At 37.5% G+C, this 23838-nt stretch overlaps 1 protein-coding gene across 1 annotated transcript in view; it reads right to left on the minus strand.

Moving 5' to 3' along the window:
• Nucleotides 1-23838, minus strand: part of slc6a17 (solute carrier family 6 member 17) — a 139407-nt gene that overhangs the window by 55753 nt on the left and 59816 nt on the right. The window contains exon 2 of the mRNA XM_039748539.1: nucleotides 15507-15911. Coding sequence (XP_039604473.1) covers nucleotides 15507-15789 — 283 coding nt within the window. The 5' untranslated portion in view covers nucleotides 15790-15911. The remainder of the gene's footprint in view (nucleotides 1-15506; nucleotides 15912-23838) is intronic.

A 23838-nucleotide genomic window follows, 5' to 3' on the forward strand; every position in this document is an offset into this window, starting at 1 on the left:
CTCTATTAATATCATTAAAACTTCAACTTTTTTTGTGTGTATTTCAATTACTAAAATGTTATTTTTACAACCAAGTTTTTTTTATTGTACTTGTAGTTTAAACAGTGCCGGCTCTAAAAAGAAGATGCCCTCACAGTCAGAAGATTGGTCACAAATGTCAGAGGAGGCCTCCTTTAACTTCACTTGTTGACGATTGCACTCTGAACTCGAAGACCAGTACCTGAGTTCACATCCAGCAGCTTTGGATGAGGGCACACAACTGAGAAGTGAGCCTCCTAAGCTAACATCTTGCCGGTGATAGTTCTGTCTAGGGTGAAGGCAGCTTGATGGCCGAGGTCTCCAGGACTCTGAACAAATCAGAATCATATTATGTGATATCATCTACTCCTGCATTTTGCTCTGTACTTGTACTATTACTATTGTACTATCTTATTTTATTGAGATTATTTATGTTCTGTTCTGTGTTTTGTATTGTATTTATCCCCTTTTTCACACCCACTGCAAGGCCAACCTACCTGGAAAGGAGTCTCTTTCTGAATTGCCTTTCCCTGGTTTTCATCCATTTTTTTCCTACAAAGCTTTTTTTTGGGAGTTTTTTCTTGTCTTCTTAGAAAGTCAAAGCTGGGGAACTCCTTGTATGATTTTGGGCTATAAAAAATAAACTGTATTGTATTGTAAATCAATAAATAAATTTTTACCACTGATTCCGAAATAAACATTGATCTAGTGACCACTTGTCTATGTGTCAATCAGTTCAATCAAGAACCTAGCCACATGAAGCAAAATACAGATTTTTTTTATTAAATGTCCACAAAGAGTGCTCTTTGTATAGCAGAACCCTATTTAGCAATATAGGCACTGCTGACTAAAAAAAGTGTTAAATACAGGAAAAATGGTAAATGAAGGAAATTGTGTCTGATATCTCGGGATCCTGTTAGTACAGCACTGTGTTTTCTGTGCTGAAGTTTGTTTTTTTTTTTAATAAAAATTTACTGCAGTTTTTATGACTATTAGTTATGATCCAGTTTGAACATGTCCTGAGTTGTTATACTAGTGGAATTACTATTGTGCTTTTTGCTGTTGATATCAACAGCATAATTGTTAAACAGTGAGAGCCTGAGGCCTAACTGCATACAACCTTGTACTATGAATAAGGTTTGAATACAAAACAGGCTACATTCACACTGCAGCTCAATTTCCATTTCTTCCCTCATATGTCCACAAAGAGTGCTCTTTGTATAGCAGAACCCGTTTAGAAAACGTGTGATCAGCAAAAAAAATGACAGCTTCTTAGAAAGGATTTGCACTACCATGCTAACGACTATCTTTCATCCAAAACCTTGACATCTCACTCCCACAAGTCTTGGCTCTTGTGTCCACAGGTATCAGGATACAAATATTACAGTGAAAACTGCAATCAGAACAACAGCTATGATGTTTCATATTCTATTTCTCTTCTTTCCCATTATGAGTGGACAAATTTGAACATGTCCTGTCTAACTGTGTATTATTCTTGCATCTGTTTAACAAAATTATGCAACTCAAAATTATATATCGAGCACATCTGTCTCTTCTAAAACTCTCCAAAATGTTTTCAGGGTATGATCCAACCTGCGAATGCTGCAATCAAGTCCCAGCCTTACTGGGTCACATGTTCTGGGCCTGCACCAAATTAACATCATTCTGGACCAAAATTTTGAATTACCTTTCAGACAGCCTTGGTCTCACAATCCCTCCTAACCCATTAACAGCTGTGTTTGCGGTTCTTCCAGAGGGGTTTAAAGTGGAGAAAGACAAACTGTGACTGCATTCACTACACTTTTGGCACGCAGACTTATTTTGCTAAACTGGAAGAATCCAAACTCTCCTCTTTTAAGTCAGTGGGAAATCGATGTTTTATACTATTTGAAATTGGAAAAAATCAAATACTCAGTTAGAGGATCTGTACAGACTATTTCAAAACATGGCAGGATCTAATCAGTAATATTTTAAAATAAGCTCTTAAAGCACAGAGGAAGCAATTATTTTTGTATTTATTTGTATTCTGCATTCATCTCTATTGACTTATCAAACTTATTAATTTAGGTATGTTTACAAGCCTTAAACTTCATGCCGTTTGCCCCTCTTTCTCTCTGTCTCTCTGGAGAGGGGGTTTGGGGGAGGGGGTTGACTTGTTCTTAAACTCAATTTTACTTTTCGGAAAAATTAATTGATTTGTATGGAATAATTGCAATAAAATTAATAAAAAACTGTTTTTATTAATTTTCTACATGTGGGGCATATCCAAAATAGAGATCTGTACGCGTTCATATCAGATTTGGATCACTCACAAAATGTATTTAAACAGTCAGAGAAAAATACATAGCTTAAAAGAGTCATCCTTGTTTGGACAAGAGGTCCTTCATCTCCCGCCCCAAAAACAACATCCAAAAATGTTAAATGCTGGCAAATGCAAAATATGGGAACATTAAATCATGGCTGTGCTGTTTTTATTAGTTTCTCTTGAAAAAAAATGGTAGTGATGTGATGTAATGTGTTTGAGAACACAAATGATAAACAGTTGACGGCTGGCAATGGCCACGTTCCTAATTAATATCAAAATGTTTTGGAAAATGATAGAGTTGCTATGTTTGTTGGTTTTTATTAACTCATTTTATTTCCCATGGACTTAAAAAATATACTTGTCTAATTGCTGGGCTTTTGATGCCCAGAGAAGGGATCCCTGTCCTTAATTTTCTTATAGAAGCATTGATTTAAAAGTTGAATTTTATTTCACATCTTTTACAATTACATTTTTTTTTAGAAAATGGCCACCTCCTTTTGCAGAGATTCATGTTATCCATTTCTATGATAATGCATCCCATGATGCACCAGAACCTCACAACAGTGACGTCATTAGTGTAACCACATATAGGTCACCATGTATCTGATATTAGACAACTTGACTACTTGCTACTATTACTTTTTTGCCGACTAGTTCTTGAAATATGTTTAGCTGCATAATTTTGATTTTTGATTTGTGATTTGATTTTGACATCTCTTTTTGACTTTCAGTTTTAACCTTTACTTGCTTTTCTCCATATCCTCACTTAACTGTTTTTCTGGTCTGACTTCATTTTTGGTCAGAACAAGACTGAACAGGGCATTTGTTGATCCGTACCAATTGCAGGATCAAAACTGTATCTGAGAATTAAGCTTTCTGTGCACTTTCTTTAAATGAAACATTGAAATACCAAAAAGCTTGGCATAAGCAATAAGCAGGGGGAGAGAAGCTTTTAAGAAATTGGATAGATGAGGAAAGTTCAGTAAGAGAACAATAACTATTGAATGCCAGCTATTACTATTAAATTGTTCTTGATAATATAATACAAATAAGTAATAATAATCAGCACAGGTGTTAAAAAAGTAGGTCTTCACATTAGAATCTGAAACTACTAATGAATATTAAGTATACTTTTAAAATTGCATTACAAGTCTGACTTTATGTGACAAGTCAGAATTCTCATTTAGTGGCAAGACAATGAGCATTACACATTATTACCTATTTACTAGAAAGACAGTGGTGCCAGCGAAATGAATTAAAATAGTAAAACAAGCATCAGTGTTTGTTGTCATAATAGGTAATTAAGCACGGAAAAGAAAACATGCATTAGTCTGTCTGTTGTAATTGTATCCATAGTAAACACAACATTTTTCCATAATCAGATCCAAATGAATGCACAATAGCATTACTGGCTCCATTAAAAAGCTCTAAAGATACAGTGCCAGAGTTACATTTTCAAAGTACAGAAAAAGACAATAAATAAATAAATAAAATTAAGTAGACATTGTGCTAGCAGTAATTTAATTCTTAATGTTGTATGAGAAAAATGAGTGAAGAAAACGAATAAATAATGTTTTGGGGAAACCTTTGTATTCACACATGAAGAGTAATGCCAAGAAGGTCATAAGTATACCTAATACTGCATTTATGTCAGTAATAAGCATACAACTATGCCCTGGTACTTCAAAAACAGGTGCTGAACCCATGACAATGTGCTGTAGTAGTGCCATCGACCCCCCGCCCCGAAAAATACCCCTAAACACTCACATTCATATCTCCTATCTCTCTCTGTTGCTCAGTCTGTGATGACTGGCCTCCTCCTTTCACAAATTAATCTTTACCTCAACTTTTTTTTTGCTATTATCCTACAAGAGCAGGACTCTAAACTGTGAAAGAAAAAACAAATAAGCCAGGAGATAAGAAGGTGCTAAATGGTATACTTTGGCCCTCATTAAATTAATGACAACTGTTAATTGAATCAAAACTAAGACAACGAAACCTTCAACGCCACCATGGTAAAAGCATATGGAGCCGTGACAAAAGATGTGTTCAATGCAGATTATGCGACTGGGCAGCTGTTCTCCAGCAACAGTAAATTATAAGGCCAGACCTATAAGTTAATAAATCAGTCATTATCCAACCTGCTATATCCTAACACAGGGTCATGGAGGTTTGCTGGAGATCATCCCAGATAACACAGAAACAAATCCCAGGCAGGGTGCCAGCCCACCGCAGGACACACCCAAACACCAAGCACACATTAGGATTACCAATGCACTTAACCTGCATGTCTTTGGACTGTGGGAGGAAACCAGAGCACCCGGAATAAACCCACGCAGACTCCACGCAGGGAGGACTCGGGACACGAACCCAGGTCTCCTTACTGCGAGGCAGCAGTGCTACTACTGCACCACCGTACCGCCTTATGTTAATATATATTTAAAAACTGAATGTGCTATAATGAACAAGGAGGATTTCAAGTAGGTGTAACACTGATTAAATCCATTTCTGGCCTCCTTAAACCTCCCTGTTAGGGGCATGTCCAGCAATACCTTAATACCACTTAAGTATGACACTGTTCACTATTGTCTCTGCACTGCCAACTGAGCTCCTCACCTACCTGCCTTAAAATTAAAACATAGTTCCACACCTTCCAGGTTGAGTACATGTGTCAATAGGCTCTAGGTTCCTAACTAGATTTCTATTAGTTGCTACCTTTAAAAAGACAACATAGTCTGATTCTCTTTTTCTGGGACCATGTGTTGCTTCCCACAAGCAAGGAAGAGTTTTGATCTCCTGCTAAGCCTCCATGGTCTAATCCTTTCTGTTAACAAAGAGGTATTCATAACACCCACTAGGCCTTCTACCCTTCTTAGATCAGCAAGAGTAGTGTGTGTTTCAATGCAAGCCATCTCTCTCTCTCTCTCTCTCTCTCTCTCTCTCTCTCTCTCTCTCTGTTCCTCTTTCTTTCCTGTTCCTCTTTCTTTCCTGTAATGATAAGTAAGGTAAATACCAATTCCAGTTTACACACAGGACTTCACGTCTTCTTATACAGACATGACCTTGATGCCAATGCTAGTATGATCCTCTCCATCTTGTGTGAGACCTTAGGCTGTCCTGTGCCCTCTTGATGATGCACCTTTCACTTTAAAGGCTCTTACACTGGATAGGTAAGGTTACATAAACTTTAAAACATTTTTTTCAATGCACTGTACCACCATCAAAAAAGTAACAAGTAGGTATACAGAAATTTTAATATCAGGTACCCTCTAATTACTTTTCTTGTTTTTAGAATGTTTTAGAATAGAAAAGAACATCCATCCACTATCCAACCCGCTTTATCCTAACTACAGTTTTTCAGGATTTTTCAGGTTCCAAGACCCGACTATATGCGAGTATATATAGTAAACTGATTTGAGTAAGCATGTGTTATGTGTGGCTTATGTCTATTTTCCTTTTAATTATTATTATTATTTTTTTTTTTTTTTAATTTGCTGTTTAAGTATTATTTTGCACTTACATGTGTATTTATGTTTTTTTGGATGTTTTTATTATCTTTGTGTGGAACCTCTGAATGTGAGGCCACCATGATGTCACGGCTAAGGCCCTCTGCCTTTATATTCTAATCTGAGGAACAGAAAACTGCTCACTGATTCATTCTGTTCTCCAGTGTTGTCATTTCACTTGCAAGTATTGTTCCTGGAATTTCTGGTATTAGATTTTTTTTTCTGGTTTCTGCATTTTGCTTTTTGATTATGGTGAAAATTCACAAAGTACTAAAGGGTATGGATTAACGAAGGGATAAAATAAAATACCCAAATAAGTAGAATGGACAGCAAATTCTTGCACTGTCCCAAGACCTGTTTTTAAGAATATGGAACACCTGTCTTCCTCTTAGGGAGGCTTGAATACTTGCCTAACCTAAAAGAAGTACAATATACCACTCCTTTTACTTTTCATCTCTCTATGTCCTCTCCTCTGTTACTTACACCAAACAATTACAGGGCTTGACTTTCCCCTGATTTTACACTTCTTGGGAGTTTTTCTCCCAGCCTCATCCTGGAATTACCTGAAAGCTTAGGGGCAAATCTTTAAGAGCACTCACTATGATGTATTTACACCATTAAACTCTCTAAATGCTTTAAAGAAGTAAGCCTTCAAGGCAGTCTTATGGTTGCCTGTTTTCTTGGAAGGACAACATAACTACATATTCCTGTGTGCGTGGTGCTTTCTAGTGAAGAGGAGAGGTGGTAGCATGACAAGGACATTCTACCACCTCTGACTTATTCTCCTCTGCACCACTCCTTTTAAAGTTTATGGGGCAGGTCGTCTGACTTGAATGGTGAGTCACCTGCACTTGTCTTACAGCAAAAGCATTGCATACTCTCCCAGTTGTTCCTTTTTTTGTCCAATGTTGGCACGCGAACCTACTGTTCCCCCAGGCCATCTAGCACTACTGAAGGACATGCTGACTGTGGACGGTGCTCTCATGCCAATGTAGGTTTCTCTTTGATCCCAAGAGCTCTTCTTAGCCTTCAATTGACTCTTCATGATCCTCTGCCACCTGCAAATACATTGTTTACCTGTCCTGCATGGTAGTTTTAATGAAAAACATACATTATATTGAAAGTGATATTGTTGTTTTGGTAATATAGTTACAAATCATTTCTAATTATGGACAATGAGACTGAAAATATCATTGTAGATTTTGTTGACCCCTGACATGGTTAACCCTTGTGTTCCACTTATCTCTATAACAGTAAGTGATTTTTAAAAAGTGGAAAAAAAAATGTTTTTCTTGAACTGGGATGCAAAAGGGTTTTGATTGAAGTTACTCATAATATAATCGCACCACCTTAAAACTGTTTTACTAAAAAAATTCTAGTACTGTATATGAATGTTCAGTTGTATTATTCAGTGTGACTGATAATCTTTCCACTGCTTTGCATTTGACAGCTTGTGCAATGTACAGAGCCAAACAGTAGTTAATGCCATTGTATAATTACCACATTTAATTTTATTCAGATAAGGTCATGTTCATTTTATGAAATAAGCCACTGAGCTCTTCAAATCAACAGTCAGGTCCATAATTATTATTTTTTTTTTGTTCTTTATTTCGACTTATACAATTTCTTGTATTAGGAATTTGTTAGTTTTTGCATACCCCTTGGGGTCAGAGCGCAGGGTCAGCCATTGTACAGCGCCCCTGGAGCAATTACCGGTTAAGGGTCTTGCTCAAGGGCCCAGCAGAGTAGGATCTCTTTTGGCAGTGATGGGGATTCGAACCAGCAACCTTCTGGATACCAGTGCAGATCCTTAGCCTTTTCATAATTTCAGAAACTGTACACCACCATGATGGATTTGAAATAAAGCAATCATTATGTGATTGAAGTGTAAACTTTCAGCTTTAATTCAAGGGGTTTACCAAAAATATCATATCAGCCATTTAGAAAGGACAGACATTTTTCTGAATAGCCCCCTCCCCCCTTCCAGGGGCTTAAACTTATATGGACATTTGACTGACTGGTTGTTCCATAGCCAGATGGGTGCAATTCCTTTATTATCTCATTAACTATTAAACTGGTAAAAGGTGTGGAATTAATTCCAAGTGTGGAATTCGCATTTGGAGATGTCACTGTGAACTCTCAATATGAAGTCCAAACAGCTGTCCATGAAACAGTGCATCACTAGGCTGAGAAAACAAAATAAACCCTTTAGAGACAGAGTAGAAACACAAGGAGTGGTCAAATCAACCATTTGGTATACTCTTAAAAAGAAGGAATACACTGTTGAGCTCAGTAACTCCAGAAGGCCTGGACAATCATGGAAAACAACTGTGCTGGATGATTGAAGAATTCTGTCTTTGGTGAAGAAGAACCTCTTCACAACATTTAGCCAAACCAAGAACACTCTCTGGGAGGCAGACATATCATTGCCAAAGTCCACAATCAAGTAAAGACACAGGGTCACTAACGCTATCCTGTCTATTCTGCACATCCTAGAGAGGACGCCCAGTGAAGACACTCCTGCCCAGGTGTGACATCTAGAGTAAGTCCTGCACCTTCTGGCTGATCCACAATATAAAGCAATAAGAGCCAATGACATTTAAAAGAGTGAGCTGAGTCTTTTAAGTTTTTTTGTTTTGTTTTTTTTTTCAATTAAACAGGATTACTGGGGTGGTATCCCAACACATCTCCCTGTTTCCTACTGTTTTCCCATACCACATATATTTTAGGAGCTGCTAGTGCTCAGTACATCACTTGATAAATTGTATATTCAAAATGTAACAAAGAGGGCTAGAGGCCATGTGCTTGTTCCAGTGATAACCCACTACTGAATATGTGAATGTGTGCACCCATTGATTCAATTTAATTTTATTTTTTCAACTTCATTTACTTGTTATCTTACTTTCATTAAATAAAACATCCTCATACCCACTTAATCCAGCTCAGGGTAATGTAGGTCGATCCCAACAGCATTAAGCACAAGGCAGGAACCTATCCTGGAGCCAATTTAAAATCTCTGGTTAATCAGACAGGCATACCTTTTGGAAAAATTGGAATACATGGAGGAAAACCTATGCAGACATTGGGAGGACATGCAAACTCAACACAGTCGGAGACAGGGCATGGGATTCTAATATAGGATGCTGGATTCTTGAGGCAGCAGTGCTAACTGCTTCTCCAACATGCATCTCTACCTCCATTCAAGTATATTCTGTTATTAGTTCTCAAACTCAGTCCTGGGGACATCATGTGGCTGCAGGTGTTTCTTTCAAACAACAACTGTTTTAATTGCCTAATTACAAATCTCTTAATTCCTGATTTCCTTGGGGTCAATATAAAAATTACAAAACTAATTTTGATACATTTTTATTAAACTGTATCAAGTATATATGGCTGCTACACAGGAATATATAGAGTTTTTTGTTTGTTTGTTTTTATTTCTTTTTTGGACTTGGTTTTTAAAATTTTTCTCATAATCATGAATTTTATTCTACTTTTCTGAGTGTCTGTTGTGCTATTTTTGTTTGTCATTATTATAGTACAATTAAGAAAAAGTACATATAAAAAGGCAAGTTAGGAAACAAATGAAAAATAGTGAGATATTTCAAGTACAGCAAAAATATAAATTGTAGGAGGAGAATGGGCATTCCAACCAAAATGGAGGATTTCCCCTTACCCAGACCAATGCCAATGTGAGGACTCAAAAAAATGGGCCAGAACGACAGGGAAATCATTTTACACCCGGCCAGTATATTATATCAGACATACAGCAAAAAGACAAGGAGTGGGAGAAGCTCCTTCCCCCATGTGCTAGGTGGCAATGGTCCTCATATGAGAGCCCAGTTGGGACACCCGCAGGGGTGCTATGTAGATGGAGTCCAGAAGTGCAGCCCTGTAGTGGTCCCTTGGGGGTGATGGAGGATGCTGGCAAGGGAGGACCATGCTATTTTGTGTCTTCTTCCTTAAGGAGACAGAATGGCACCAGATGCATTTATGGGTGTGGCTTAAAAAGGAGCCCACTGCCACACATGGATGAGTCAGAGTCTGGAAGCAGTGAGTAACACTCAGCAGAGGAGAGAAGGAGGAAGCTTTGTGCTTTGTTGCTAATTTATAGTTATTATAGCAGCTGATTATTAGAGAGAGGTATTTGGAAAAGGTGTTTGGTTTGAATAAATATTCTTTATTTTACCACATCAGTGTGTGTTGTGTTGCTGCGTCTGTGATTTGGGGGTCTCTGGCACCTCCTTGTAGTTACAAAATACTTACATTATGTCTTGTGAATGTAAAAATCACACTGATGCACTTTTCTGAAATCAGAATAAGAGATGAGAAAAAAAATTAGATCATTTGGAGGCAAATGTCATACTGATTGTGAAACTGGTTGGGGCAAAAACCTGCGGTCACATGGGGTCCCCTGAACAAGTTTATTATATTACCAATTTTCATATCTACTAAACAATCCTGTTTAGATGAGACCCTTCAGCAGTGGGTGCAAGGCACAGTCTGGATGACAGTGCAGTCTGACAAAGTCACAAAGGACGCACACTGACTGGTTGAGTTCAAAGCCTGCTCCTTATTCAGAAGGCATAGAAGTTATACTATATCAGAGATTTACAGTTCTGGAAGAAAGACAATCAATTTGCTTGCATTTATTTACAGAATTTTAATGTCTGGTTTTACAAATTCTTTGTTAATGCAGCTGTGCAAAGGAAGCAAAAGACAAATTGAAACAGATGGCAGTGCTGAGGCTGCAAAAGGCAAGGTGTGCTTATTTGTGTTGACAAATTTCAAATATATTTTTTTTTGCTTATGCAATTCCCCTTTTGCTCTTATCCCTCATAGTATTTAAGAGCGGGAACTGCTAGTTTATTTTATTGAGCAGAGGGGTTGTTGCCAATATGTCTATAAGTTAGCAAATATTCATAGCTATTTTATGGTTAAAATATTAAACACTGGTGCTATTACTTGATTAGTAGGGCATATATGATATATTTGTATTTCTCTTTTTTATCTTTGTGGATGAAATTGTTTTATGCTCAGTTTTGCTCATTATAGCTTTGGAGGTTTTATGTTTATCTTACGTTACTGAAAATGCATATCCAGCCACTGAACACTTTGCCTTTTCCATGGCACTTCACTAGCTCTTTATCCTGTAGCACACATACATTCATTTCCACTTTGTCTTTGTATTAGCCAAATGTCTCCCAAGGGATAAATAAAATTCTATCTATCTATCTATCTATCTATCTATCTATCTATCTATCTATCTATCTATCTATCTATCTATCTATCTATCTATCTATCTATCTATCTATCTATCTATCTATCTATCTATCTATCTATCTATCTATCTATCTAACATTTTAAATGCTGTTTTTGTTCCCTTGTCTCCTTTTTCTTTAACCAGAACATATTTTTCATTTCTGTGTATTACTTTCTAAGTAACTAAAATGAAGCACTGTATTTAAAATATATGGAGAGTCTAAAACTGCGCTATATGAAAATCAATAAACTTTTTGGTTTTGAAGGAGCTTATCTACCACTGTTCCCTCTCAATAAAAAAACACATGTAATTGATTATTGTTAAAAAAAAAAAGACAAGACTTTGCAATAATAACTACTGATAGGTTGTAACTGCATATCAAAAAAATATTTTTTTTTGGTCTGTGATGTTAGTGAAGATACATTTTATACAGTAATAGCAGTCATTATAATAGGGAAATACCCTAATGGCATGTATGTAATGCTTTGTCATATCCAGCTCCAAATTAATAAATTATAAGCATGAAATAGTGAAGTAAGAGCCAATACTTCCAGGCACAATGGATAATCAGACACTTTCACTGATGGGTAAAGCAAAACTTCTGAAAACATTTTTAAAATTCATAAACTACAAGGTTTGCTAAGAATTAAGCAGTTGTTATTAATGAAGAAATGAACAGCCAATCTTAAATAAAACATCAATAACGGCCCAGATGACATGAAGCAAATTGACTATTCAGTCCTGACCTTCTTAAAACCTGAGTCCACATCTCTACCCCTTGAAGTGTCAGTCTCCAGTGGAATTTTCCAGGCAGACTGCTCACTGTATTAGGCATCAAAGTCCCACCTGTCTTAAACAGAACGCAAAGGCTTTAAAATACGCATACAGTGCAAGAAGACAGAAGAAGTCCACTTGTTGACAACCCAGCCATCTTCCTTTCCTTGTGTTTAAAAGATATTGACACCATGTTACTTCTGTCAAGTAAGCAGTGATGCAAGTTTTGCTGTTTTTAATTTTGGACCTTGCAGTACAGATGTGCTTTTTATGAGTATATGGAGACATTTGAGTGTCTCCAGATTTAGTTTCAGAATTGTTATAAAAGTTGTGGGTGTGGGTGTGGGGTTTTAGCATACAGAGAGGGTCCAAGCCTTTTCTGAATGTCACAATGACCCAGGACCTAATGTGTCTAATTCATGAAGTCTGAGCAGAACATATTTGTCTGTTAACTGTTTACGGTGAACTTTAGCAGCTCTGATCTGTTCATAGCTACAAATAGATTTTACACGTGTTCATGAATGGCTTAAATATATCTGTAAATTGCAAATGCCGTTAAATATCACTTGTCAGTTTTATAATCTATAATGTTAATTCATAATGTGTTCTGGTGCATTGTAGTACTCAGCTTTGAAACATAATTTTAAAACATTAAAAAATGTAACCCCTTTTAATAAAGTAGTGTGCATTCTCAACAGCTTTAACTTTAATGGTGGTTTATTCAATAAAGATAAATAGGTCTTTAATATTAGTGTTTTTGGATTTTATTGGCTACACGTCACCATCTCCAACAGGAATAGTGCCTAATAATACTGTTTCTCCAATAATAGACGCAATGAGGTCATCTGCAGCAGGGAGTTGAGGAAAGCCCTGGCCTCCTCCCATAGCTGTGAAGCTTTTTTGTGGTGTTTTCTTGCAACCAGTTTCAAAACTGAATCATTTGTATTTGATTTCTTGAACAGATCATATGACAGACAATACTGAATTTATAGGGTCTGTTACTTCTTTCCATCCATCCATCCATTATCCAACCCACTATATCCTAACTACAAGGTCACAGGGGTCTGCTGGAGCCAATCCCAGCCAACACAAGGCGCAAGGCAGGAAACAAACCCCGGGTAGGGTGCCAGCCCTCCACAGGGCGACTTCTTTCCAAGCTTTTGATTTCATTATTCTGCTACTGATGCTTCAACTTTTTTTTGTTGTTTTTCACTGCTGTCTCAGCATTTGAACAGTTTTTTCTTTTTCTTTGTTATGTTGGGGATTTTTTGCAGATCTTACATCCATATTAGTCATCACCTCCTTATATATTAGTATACTAATTATTGATGAACATGGATTTATGTAATTGAATAATAATGTAAACACTCTTGTCATTTATAAATAAGTGGAATCCATCAACCTACACTGGTGGTTATAATCAAATCTGGCTTCAATATAGCGCTTGTGAATCCAGCAGGAAATTTTGGTAAGACTGCCTTTTACATGTAAATAACCTCATAAATTTACAAACATTTCATGAATGAAATCAAATGTATGTAATTATAATGCTCTAATTTATATGTAATTTACAGAACTCAAATATGCTTTTGTGCTTTTACACTGAAAAGGTAGGACTAATGATTCTAGTTACTGAGATTATTCCATTATTCATGCAGATCTGGTGTGTAAAAGCTCAAAGTATCTAATTTCTATAAAACGCAGAAATGCCTATGTGGATGTAATACATCTGTGCATATACATTACAAGCAGTGTATGCAATAACCCTTACAGGTTTTTTTTTTTCTCATTATATATGTATCTATCAGAAATGGCTGCAGCCTAAGTTGTATTTAGGGACAGAATCATAATCACTGAACAAGAATGACAGCGGATATGGAATGCCAGTAACACATGCCCATCCAATAATATACACCTGTTCTACCTGGTGCCTATTATTAACTATAACAATGCCCCTTTTGCAGAAAACATCACTTGTTGCAAGGCAATGGGCCTCATGACACACACTTAGTTCCTGCTTCCTCATTACATTACAGATCCACATTCTGATGTAGTTATGCAGTATATTTAAACTTGCATCTTTACTCATCCTTTGCTCACCATAAAATGATTTTTCAATCTCAGGCCTACTCAATCGGCTTTGATTATGATTACTTCTGTCCTGATTTTATTGCTAATCTTCACTCCAGGGTCTGACTTTTGCCTTTATGGTGATGCCTCTGCTCACATCTAATGCTCAATCTGTGGTAGCAGGTGACAGTATAAGGCAGATGAATGTGTATCCAGTGATTCCTAGCATTGCACACTGCCATTAATTAGATATTCTGCCATTCCTATTAGACTAGTTAACTCATTGTATGTATATTAAGATTGGCAAAAATCCATCCATCTATCCATCTATCTTCTTTAGTCCCCTTTTTCCAATACAAAGTTACTAGGAAATTAGAGATTATTGGTTTATCAGAGATTATTGGATGCAAGGCAGGAAAAACCTTGGATGTCATAACATAAAATCACATTCTGAAATCCACTTAGTCTATAACAGCGTTATACCCATACATATATGTGTAGCTCCCCATTTTGGAATTTAACAGGTAAAATAACAGGCATCAAATTGATTTGTGGGTGGAGCATCCAAAGAAAACTGAGACAGGGACTGCAAGAACAAGCAAAATTTACAGCAGCTCTGCTGATGAAAGGAGATGAAGAAAAGTACCTTGAGCTGACAGTGTTGACCACTTTGCCAACATACTGCCCAAGGTAGCATTTCATGAAGAACAGTCACTGCTGATAATATATATATATATATATATACAGTATATATTATAATAAAAAATCCTGGAGTGAGACAAGGCTGTTTAGCCTGGGACGAGACGTGACTTTTTAAGAGAGATACATTTATGTCCTGCAAATTGAGACTTTGTGCCAAGCGAAATAACCATGCCTGGGGCCGGAAATAAAACACAAAGAGTAGATGACAAAGTAGAACGTTGTAAAGAATTAAAAAATGTTGGCACAATACATATGCAGAGCAAGTTAGCAGATAATGAAAGTACTAAAATCCAGTCTCAAAAAAATTATAGTAAAGATTGCATTGGCGTAAACAAACGGAAATTATTACTTGGTGAAATAACGGAACAGCAAAAAGAGATTGAATATATTGTTCGGATTTAAACTTTAAGTCGGAGACTTGTAGATCGTCTAATTTCTGTTGCCATCAGGGAAAAGTAGTGTTTCTTCCCAATGAAGAGGCGTATCCACGAGAATTAAAAGGATTGTTGTTTGATGAAAGTGAAATCCACATATGTGAGAGACAGAGATGCAAAGTGGCTGGCACATAGCGCAGGCTGGAGGGTGTTGGCGAGCACCCTAGTATATACTTTGTAAGTAAGAGTTTGTACAACTCCAGTATTACTTACTTTTAGGGCAGCCTGTATTTTATGATTGCAGTCCAGGTTTATATACTATAGAGAGTAGAAGCAAGAAAATATACTGATATTTTTAAATACTTTTCCAATACCATCTGGACTAATTAGCATTTCTGCTATTTTCATCATGTCTACTTGACAAACAATTAAATCACATTGCATCATCTCATAGGGCAAAGCAACAGAAGAACAAACTCACAAAGATAACTTACCTCCTCCATTTTTCTGACACAGATATGGAAAACGCCACACATTCCCAAGCCCCACTGAAAAGCCAACCTGGGCCAAGATGTACTGAAGCTTGCTGTTCCATGCTGGGCGCTCGTCTCCTAAGTCCAAGGTTTCATTGATATCCTTGTGAGGCGGGACACCACCCACATTCAGTGCACTGTTCTTATAATCGATAGGCTCCTCATGAGCAAGAAGATCGGCAACAGACTCTGTCACATGCTCATTGCTGTGCTCCCGTTGTGTTACCTTGCTGTTTTTAGGCATCTGGGACTTCTATCTTCATCAAACCCAGGGATACAGATTAGAACAGCGAAGAGGAGATGATTCTGTGGGATGTGAAAGCTCTAGCAGAGTCCAAAATTGTAAATGCAGTTGGTGTAGTGTCTCTGTCGGGAAGAAGAGAAAATTCAGAAAAAATAATTAGGAATAAGTAAACTTCATCTATTTTAATCACTCTAAAACAATCAAGGTATGTTTAATCTAGCATTATTCCAAGTGATTGCCATCTTTTAAAATAACAAAGTGTAATCAATATATAATAGAAACATTTTAACACAGTTGCAGTGTTGTAGGAGGGTTAAGTGACTTTCCCATGAGCATAAATCTCAATTTTAGAGTCTGCTTTTTATAGTAAATACTGTGCTAATTAAGAATAACATCTAGCAGTGTAGTGAGCATTCATTTATAAATATATCTAGTCAGAGACATAAATAAGATGTACTGGAATAGATATAGTATAACTAAATTGTGATTTTAAGAAACGTATAATGAGGGTGAATGTGTCTTTTGAATTACTGAGGCACTGGATGCCCTGCCTTTCTGTTCTGTCGTGGAGATGTACTTACAGTCTTCAGATCCTCTTGTGATAACCATCAGGATGAATTAGGATTGACTGTAACAATGTTTAAAATACTTTTCTCTAGGCCCCAGTTATTTATTGGAAAGAGTTCAAGAAGAAGAAGAGAAGCAATTTCAAAAGTTTATTCACTCAAAAATAATATACTCTAAACTTTGATTCTTAAAGTGCCAAAATCATAAGGAAAGCAAATGGATGTGACAAATCATAACAGTTTAATGGATAGCAGCTCTTCCTCCTCAAAATCTAGACACTTCATGTGCCTTGATGTCGGGTGACTCTTTCAGTTATGTATTATACTTTTGAGCCAATACTTCTGTGGGTTAGCATGGTTGCTGAATGGATATTGATAGAACAAGAGAGACAAGCAACCGCCGGCATGTTCTACATTTATGCCAGCATTGCTCTTCTTTAGAGCACTCATGGAAGCATTGTAGTTCAGTGGTAAGCGTTCCTCCCTTGTTCTGGCCTCATGTCTCTACAGCAATCCTGGCTAACCTGTGCTCTCAAACCTTCTACCAATCGGCATTCCACTCATGGCCATGAGCTAAGGTTAAATGCCTCATTTTGTTTTACAATTTGCCTCTTTTTGTTTTGTTAATGTTTCAATTTAGACAAGTTCCTCTTATAACTGATTCTCACCTGTTATGTGGTGAACAGAGCAAGCAGGTGAGTTCTTATTATTGCCTAAAAAGTTAAAGGGTAATGTTTTTTCAAAACCTTAAATGTTTTCCTGAAGTACATACTTTATCACTGTAAGGATCCCAGTGAAATAGTCTGCTACAAAATTAAAGCAGACACACCAAACAGTTAGTCAAAGACTATCCCATGGTCCTTTGATAGTATTTTGGTGTTTAGATTTCAGTTCATTATTTTTTGTTTTTGTGTTTATTTTAGTGTTTCCTTTGGATTATTATTTTAATTAGTTTAAATTTAGTCTTTATGTTTACTGATTTCGGTGGTGCAGTGGTAGCGCTGCTGCCTTGCAGTTATTAGATCCTGGTTCATTTCCTGGGCCTTCCCTGTGTGGAGTTTGCATGTTTTCCCCGTGTCTGCTTGGTTTACTCTGGTTTCCTCCCACAGTTCAAAGACATGCAGCTTAGGTGCATTGCCGATTCTAAATTGTCCCAAGTGTGTGCTTGGTGTGTATGTGAACACCCTGTGGTGGGCTGGCGCCATGCTTGGGGTTTGTTTCCTGCCTTGCACCCTGGGATTGGCTCCAGTAGACCCCTGTGACCCTGTAGTTAGGATATAGTGGGTTGGATGACAGATGGTTTACTGATTTCTAATTTGTAATCTATTCTTTCTCTTTTTTGTTTTTGGATTTCTTATAAATACTTTATATTGATTACATTTTTGTTGTTAATTTGAAGGATCAAAAGGTGGTGTTTGCCTTTTCAGAGTTTTTTTTTTTTTTCTGTCCACCCTGGCCATTGGACCTTACTCTTATTCTATGTTAATTAATGTTGACTTATTTTATTTTATTACTGTGTCTTTTATTTTTCTATTCTTCATTATGTAAAGCACTTTGAGCTACTTTTTTGTATGAAAATGTGCTATATAAATAAATGTTGTTGTTGTTGTTGTTCACAGTTGGGAACAATCAAACCTTAATACCCACCCAAGGCTGAGTTCTTACAATCAAGGGCCTTTTCTATATCATTTGAGAACAGAGCAGTTGGAGTGGATAAATATTATAAAAGTAGTGGATGTTTTTTGGAGATGCCTGAATATCCCTGGAGCCCAGCACTTCCGCCACACCAGGAAGTGCTGGGGGGAAGACAACTGGGGACACCCGGACGGCTTCCGGGTGTGCAGCCGGCACTTCTGCGACACTAGGATGTGTTTACGGAGGAGTGCCGGGAAGCAGCTGGTGCCCATCCGGGTTCCTATTTAAGGGGCCGCCTTACTTCAATCAATAGCGAAAGTCGAGTGGAAGAGAGATGGAGCTGGAGAGAGGACTGGAGGCGGCCAGGAGAGAGAGGTATTGAGACTGCGAGGCCTGGACATTGGGGAAACGGTGCTGGAGGCACTGGGGTTTGTGGTACACGTGACTGATTTGTACATAATTGTAAATAAACGGTGTGTGGTGGAGCCAACGATGTCCGGGTTCAAGTCCACAACATATATATATACATATCTACATATACACACATACATATACATACACACACATATATACACACAAATACATATATATATACATACACACACACATATATAAACATATATATACATATACATATACACACACACACATACATACATACATACATACACATATATGGGGTGCGAGCAACTGTTGCTGGGGGTGGCAGAATCCATCAAGGAAGAAAAATGAAAAACATTATTTGTACAAAATCTTAATTTATTTATCCTTTCCTAAATAATTAAATGGGCAGGCTATTTCGTATTTATGCTGCTTGTTAAAACGGATGACTCCCGCTCTTATGTGCAAGTCTTCGTGGATATCATGAACTATCGTATCTGTTCAAATTCTATTTAAATTTTAAATAGAAGGAATTTTTATTTAGTCGACAGAAATATCTTTGGTAGGAATGTAAATTAAATGTAGGCATCATTGCATAAATTTTTCTTCACCATAGAAATGTAAAGAGTAAATTCGCCTTACATTCCAACCAAAGATATTTGTGTCGACTAAATAGAACTTGAAAAGATATATTTTTTTGAATGTGATCGCGCAATTCAGATCGAGTTGACGTGCACTACATTGAGCCCGCGTGCTATTGTGGTTTCGCCTGCATGCCTCGATAAGTCACCCTCCCCATCTAATGATTACACTGAGTATGGCTTTACTAAAACAATCATTGATGGCGAATAAAGTATCCATTATTCATAAAGCTTCAATTGGTTATCTGTCTTTCTGCGTTAACTGCATATTTTTTCATATGTCTCAAACCAAGGGGATGCGAGGGTAAAATGGGAAGCGCTGATATATATGTATGTGTGTGTATATATATATATATTGAAATAGTTTTACTGTGAAATAATGCAAAGAGTACACGACACATGTTTCGCTCTAATTTTGGGGTCATCAGGCGTACATACTCAGTGCACCCCCTCTCGGGAATCGAACCTCGGACGTAGTGTGTTAAAGAAGTTATGAAAAAGAAAAGGGAACATTTTAAAAATAACGTAACATGATTGTCAATATACAGTAACTGTTTTGTGAGTGTTATGAGTGTTGCTGTCATCAAGGATTTGATTATCATTATTTCTTTTAATCAGGTTCGTATTTGTAGGATGTGTTGTGTTCAAGTTACATTCCGTGTTTGTCAATCGTTGTAAAGATGACAGGTTTCATTCATCCATTCGTTTCTTACTGCATCAATAAATAGCTCGTCTTCCTCTTTATCTGAGATGTGACACACTGCATGCACTGGTTTTTTTTTACACTGTCTTCCTTTAGCGGGATATTTACTTTTTCCACTGTGTGCTTTGTTTCCGCAGTAGTTGCACTTATGAATATGCTTGTATGTGTCAGACGCTTCATATTTTTTTGCTGCCTTCTCAATTGTGTAATTCGGTTTTTGTTCAGCCCTCTTTGGAACTGTTGCTTTTTGTCTGTGCACTGTGTCAATTCACGTGAGCCGCTCGGTGTACTGTACATGCATCGAAGGTTCCCAGCTGTGCTGGTGCCATCTCGTGCGATGTCCACGGCTGTATGTAATGTTAGCTAAGACCCGGCACTTAAAAGTTTCTCTCGCAGTTTCGCTGAGTTTGTGCCAAACACCACCCTGACCATCTCATCTTCCTCTGTATAAGCACAGTCCTTCACCCATGAATATTTAGCGGCAGTGTTTCTATTGGATTGCCGCTGATGGATGGCCTTATATGGGCAGGATTGACTTTTTCCACCGTGTGCTTTGTTTCCGCAGTAGTTGCACTTATGAATATGCTTGTATGTGTCACACGCTTCATATTTTTTTGCTGCCTTCTCAATTGTGTAATTTGGTTTTTGTTCAGCCCTCTTTGGAACTGTTGCTTTTTGTCTGTGCACTGTGTCAGTTCATGTGTGCCGCTCGGTGTACATGCATCGAAGGTTCCCAGCTGTGCTGGTGCCATCTCGTGCGATGTCCACGGCTATATGTAATGTTAGCTAAGACCCGGCACTTAAAAGTTTCTCTCGCAGTTTCGCTGAGTTTGTGCCAAACACAGTCCTTCACCCATGAATATTTAGCGGCAGTGTTTCTATTGGATTGCCGCTGACGGACGGCCTTATATGGGCAGGCACTAAATTACGTGGGAGGCGTAACTCCGCCTCCCACGGCCATCGAGCAGAAGTTTATTATAGTATATGGACGAAAAAATAGGTTCCAGTTATGACCATTACGCGTAGAATTTCGAAATGAAACCTGCCCAACTTTTGTAAGTAAGCTGTAAGGAATGAGCCTGCCAAATTTCAGCCTTCTACCTACACGGGAAGTTGGAGAATTAGTGATGAGTGAGTGAGTGAGTCAGTGAGTGAGTGAGTGAGTGAGTCAGTGAGGGCTTTGCCTTTTATTAGTATAGATAGATGGCCAGGAACCCTGCCCCACGGGGATGCCTGGAGGAAGGAGGAACTTTGAGAGCGGCACTTCTTTTCCCTGGGTACCCGGCCAGTCCTTGATCCCTGGGGGACAACTCTTCTGGGACACCAGGAAGTGCTGACAGACCAGGGATGGTTTATGCCTGGAGTGCTTCCAAGTGCAAGGGCAGAACTTCCGCCATACTGGGGAGTGCTGAAGGAAGTTCATCGCCAGGCACCTGGGACACATCCAAGCTGGGATAAAAAGGGCCGCATCACTCCCATCAGAAGTCTATGTGGAAGAAGGACAGAGCTTGCAAGACAGGAGTGGAGGTGGCCAGAAGAACCAAGGACAGTGAACTGTAAACTGTAAATATTGATGGGATAAACGTATGTGTTGTGGACACTGCATTGTTGGGTCTGTCTGTGGCCGGGCTAGCTTTTACAGTATGCATATAATACTATGTAACCAAAAGGCATAATTTCCAAGGAAAGCATGTTGAATTGTTTTGGGTGAATGCCAAAAGAACAAAACACAGAAAACACAGTTGTCTCTTCCAAGGAAAGGCAGGGCTCCAGATTGTATATTAAATCCAATATGAAAGTGTGTTTTCCAATTTTCAACTGAAGGTCCAATGGACAAGCTTTAAGTCTTATGTAATGTACAAGTAATGGATATCTAAAAATGGGCAGAAGAACTGAGGAATAAGTATAAACAACTTCAAATCTTAACTAAGTGAGCTGATATTGTGCATATAAGCAAACATATGAAAAAACCACTTTGTTTAAAGTAATTTTGTCAATTAATAGTCTGTCATAAAAATTGAAATCACATGGCGTTGCATAAACACATTATAGCACAGTAAAGGATAGTTAAATGTACAGTAGACTGACAGGCATTGTAAGAGTTTGTTGTCATTTCTGTCATACAGATTAATTTTCAAAAGTCTTAAACTATTGTTGTGATTTACTATGATATTATTTGTCAGACATTGTTAGTAAAGATGACTTACAAAAGTAGAAAGGAGCAGAATGGTTTATGCTTTTTTAAAATAAGTGGAGAACAGGCAGGTCAAGTGATTGACAAAGGTAGAAATTTAAGTGGCAACCTTTTGGTTTATAGTCCAATGCCTGCTATAATGCTATAATAAATTTACTCTGATCATTATAAAATTTTCCTTATTTTAATGTATGGTATACACAAATTGGGGGTTTTGGTTAAAAGATAAAAAAGAAATTACTTTAAAAGCACATGTAACATTAGAATGGCCAAATTCAGTAAGTGTTTATAAGAATAAAATGAGATGAACATTCTGATTGCTCAGTGGTGTCAGGTTAGTGGATATAAAATGCCCATTGTGATTCTCATTCCCATTTACATTCATCGATTCATCACAACTGTCTAGAAGAAAACATTTTACTCCAAACCGTATTTCCTCACACCTGCCAGATCTCAACAAGCCATTGGAATAAATGATCCTCTAGTGAGGTAAAAGGGACTCTTGACAATAAGGAAAACTTTTTGTATTAATTGGACTGGAATGAGTCGACGAGTGTATGTGGGTATACTGTAAGTGCACCCTGGGACATGCTGACATTCCATTCAGAGATGCTTCATAACTTTCATCTGATGCTGCTAGAATTGACTCCTGCTCCTGAGACCCTGAAATGAAAGCAGATGGATGGAGCGTCAGTAGACACTGAACACAATATTTCAAATGCTTTGCACTATCCATAGTTGGTCTTATGACCATTTGTTCCCCAAACCTGGTTTATTTTTTAATGTGCTCTACTATTTTAAATTAAGTTACTATCTTCTTTTTAAGGACAGTTGTTAATTGGAATGAATACCTGGAGTTGAAAACCTTTAGATGAGAGATTATTAGGATGCATTCATTTCAGTAAACCACAGGAAATGAACTGCCTTCCTGCCTTGTTTAGGCAATCAATGTGAAAGCTAGAGAGAAATTACATAAGGGATTATGAGTGAGTCTTTGGATTTGAAGTGACCTTTTTATCCATTTTGGTTTAAGATTGACAGTTATATACAAAAATAAATAAACAAAATATATTGCTTTTCATATGTTGCAAGCTGATAAACTAAATATCAAATGGGCAGTTCATTTTTTATTTAAAAAATATACTTGCTGACAGACATTAGGGCTGGCAATTTCTAGTCTTTATTAAAGAGGGCATTGGAAGTGAGTACCATGCATCCATCTTTGATAATATCTGTGGCATTTGAAGCTTATTAATGCTCCTTGTGCAGAAACCAATGAGGAAACAATTACTTAGTCCAGTGTGCTCATGGCTAACTCTCATGGGAATGTTTAAAGAACCTGAAAGGAATGGAATGTGGAATGAATGACAAACATTAATGTAAAATAAGTCAATACTGAGCCTCACTTCTTTTCTGTGAATATGGCTTAACTTTCATTCATTTTCTGCATTTGCATAGGGTTGTGATGATTTGAAATCTGAAATTGCACAACTCGGGCATGATTTGTTCTGCTGCCTCTCAGCTTCAAAGTCATCAGTTAAAACCCTGTGCCCAGATACATCCCATGTACAGACATTTCTGACACCCCAAAGACTTGTACATGGTTAATTGATGACTCCAAATTACCCCATAATGTGTGATTATGGCCATGAGCATAAGTGTGCTCTGTAATGGACTGGTACCCAGTCCAGAGTCGTTTTGGGATAGACCCAGCTCCCCTCTACCTGAATTGGACAAACATATTCAAAAATGGATTCCTGGACGGATCTCTGAATTCATTAGACATTAGAGTACATATTTTGAATACTTAAAATGTATTGAAAGAAAGAACTATGCAGAAGTGGTTAACAGTCTTGCTACACTGCTCTAGAGATTTTCATGAACATACATAGGGGGTTTCTCCAATCAATCTGGTTTTATACCACATCT

The sequence above is a fragment of the Polypterus senegalus genome, chromosome 3 (genome assembly GCF_016835505.1).
Source record: "Polypterus senegalus isolate Bchr_013 chromosome 3, ASM1683550v1, whole genome shotgun sequence".
NCBI classification, from domain to species: Eukaryota; Metazoa; Chordata; class Cladistia; order Polypteriformes; family Polypteridae; genus Polypterus; species Polypterus senegalus.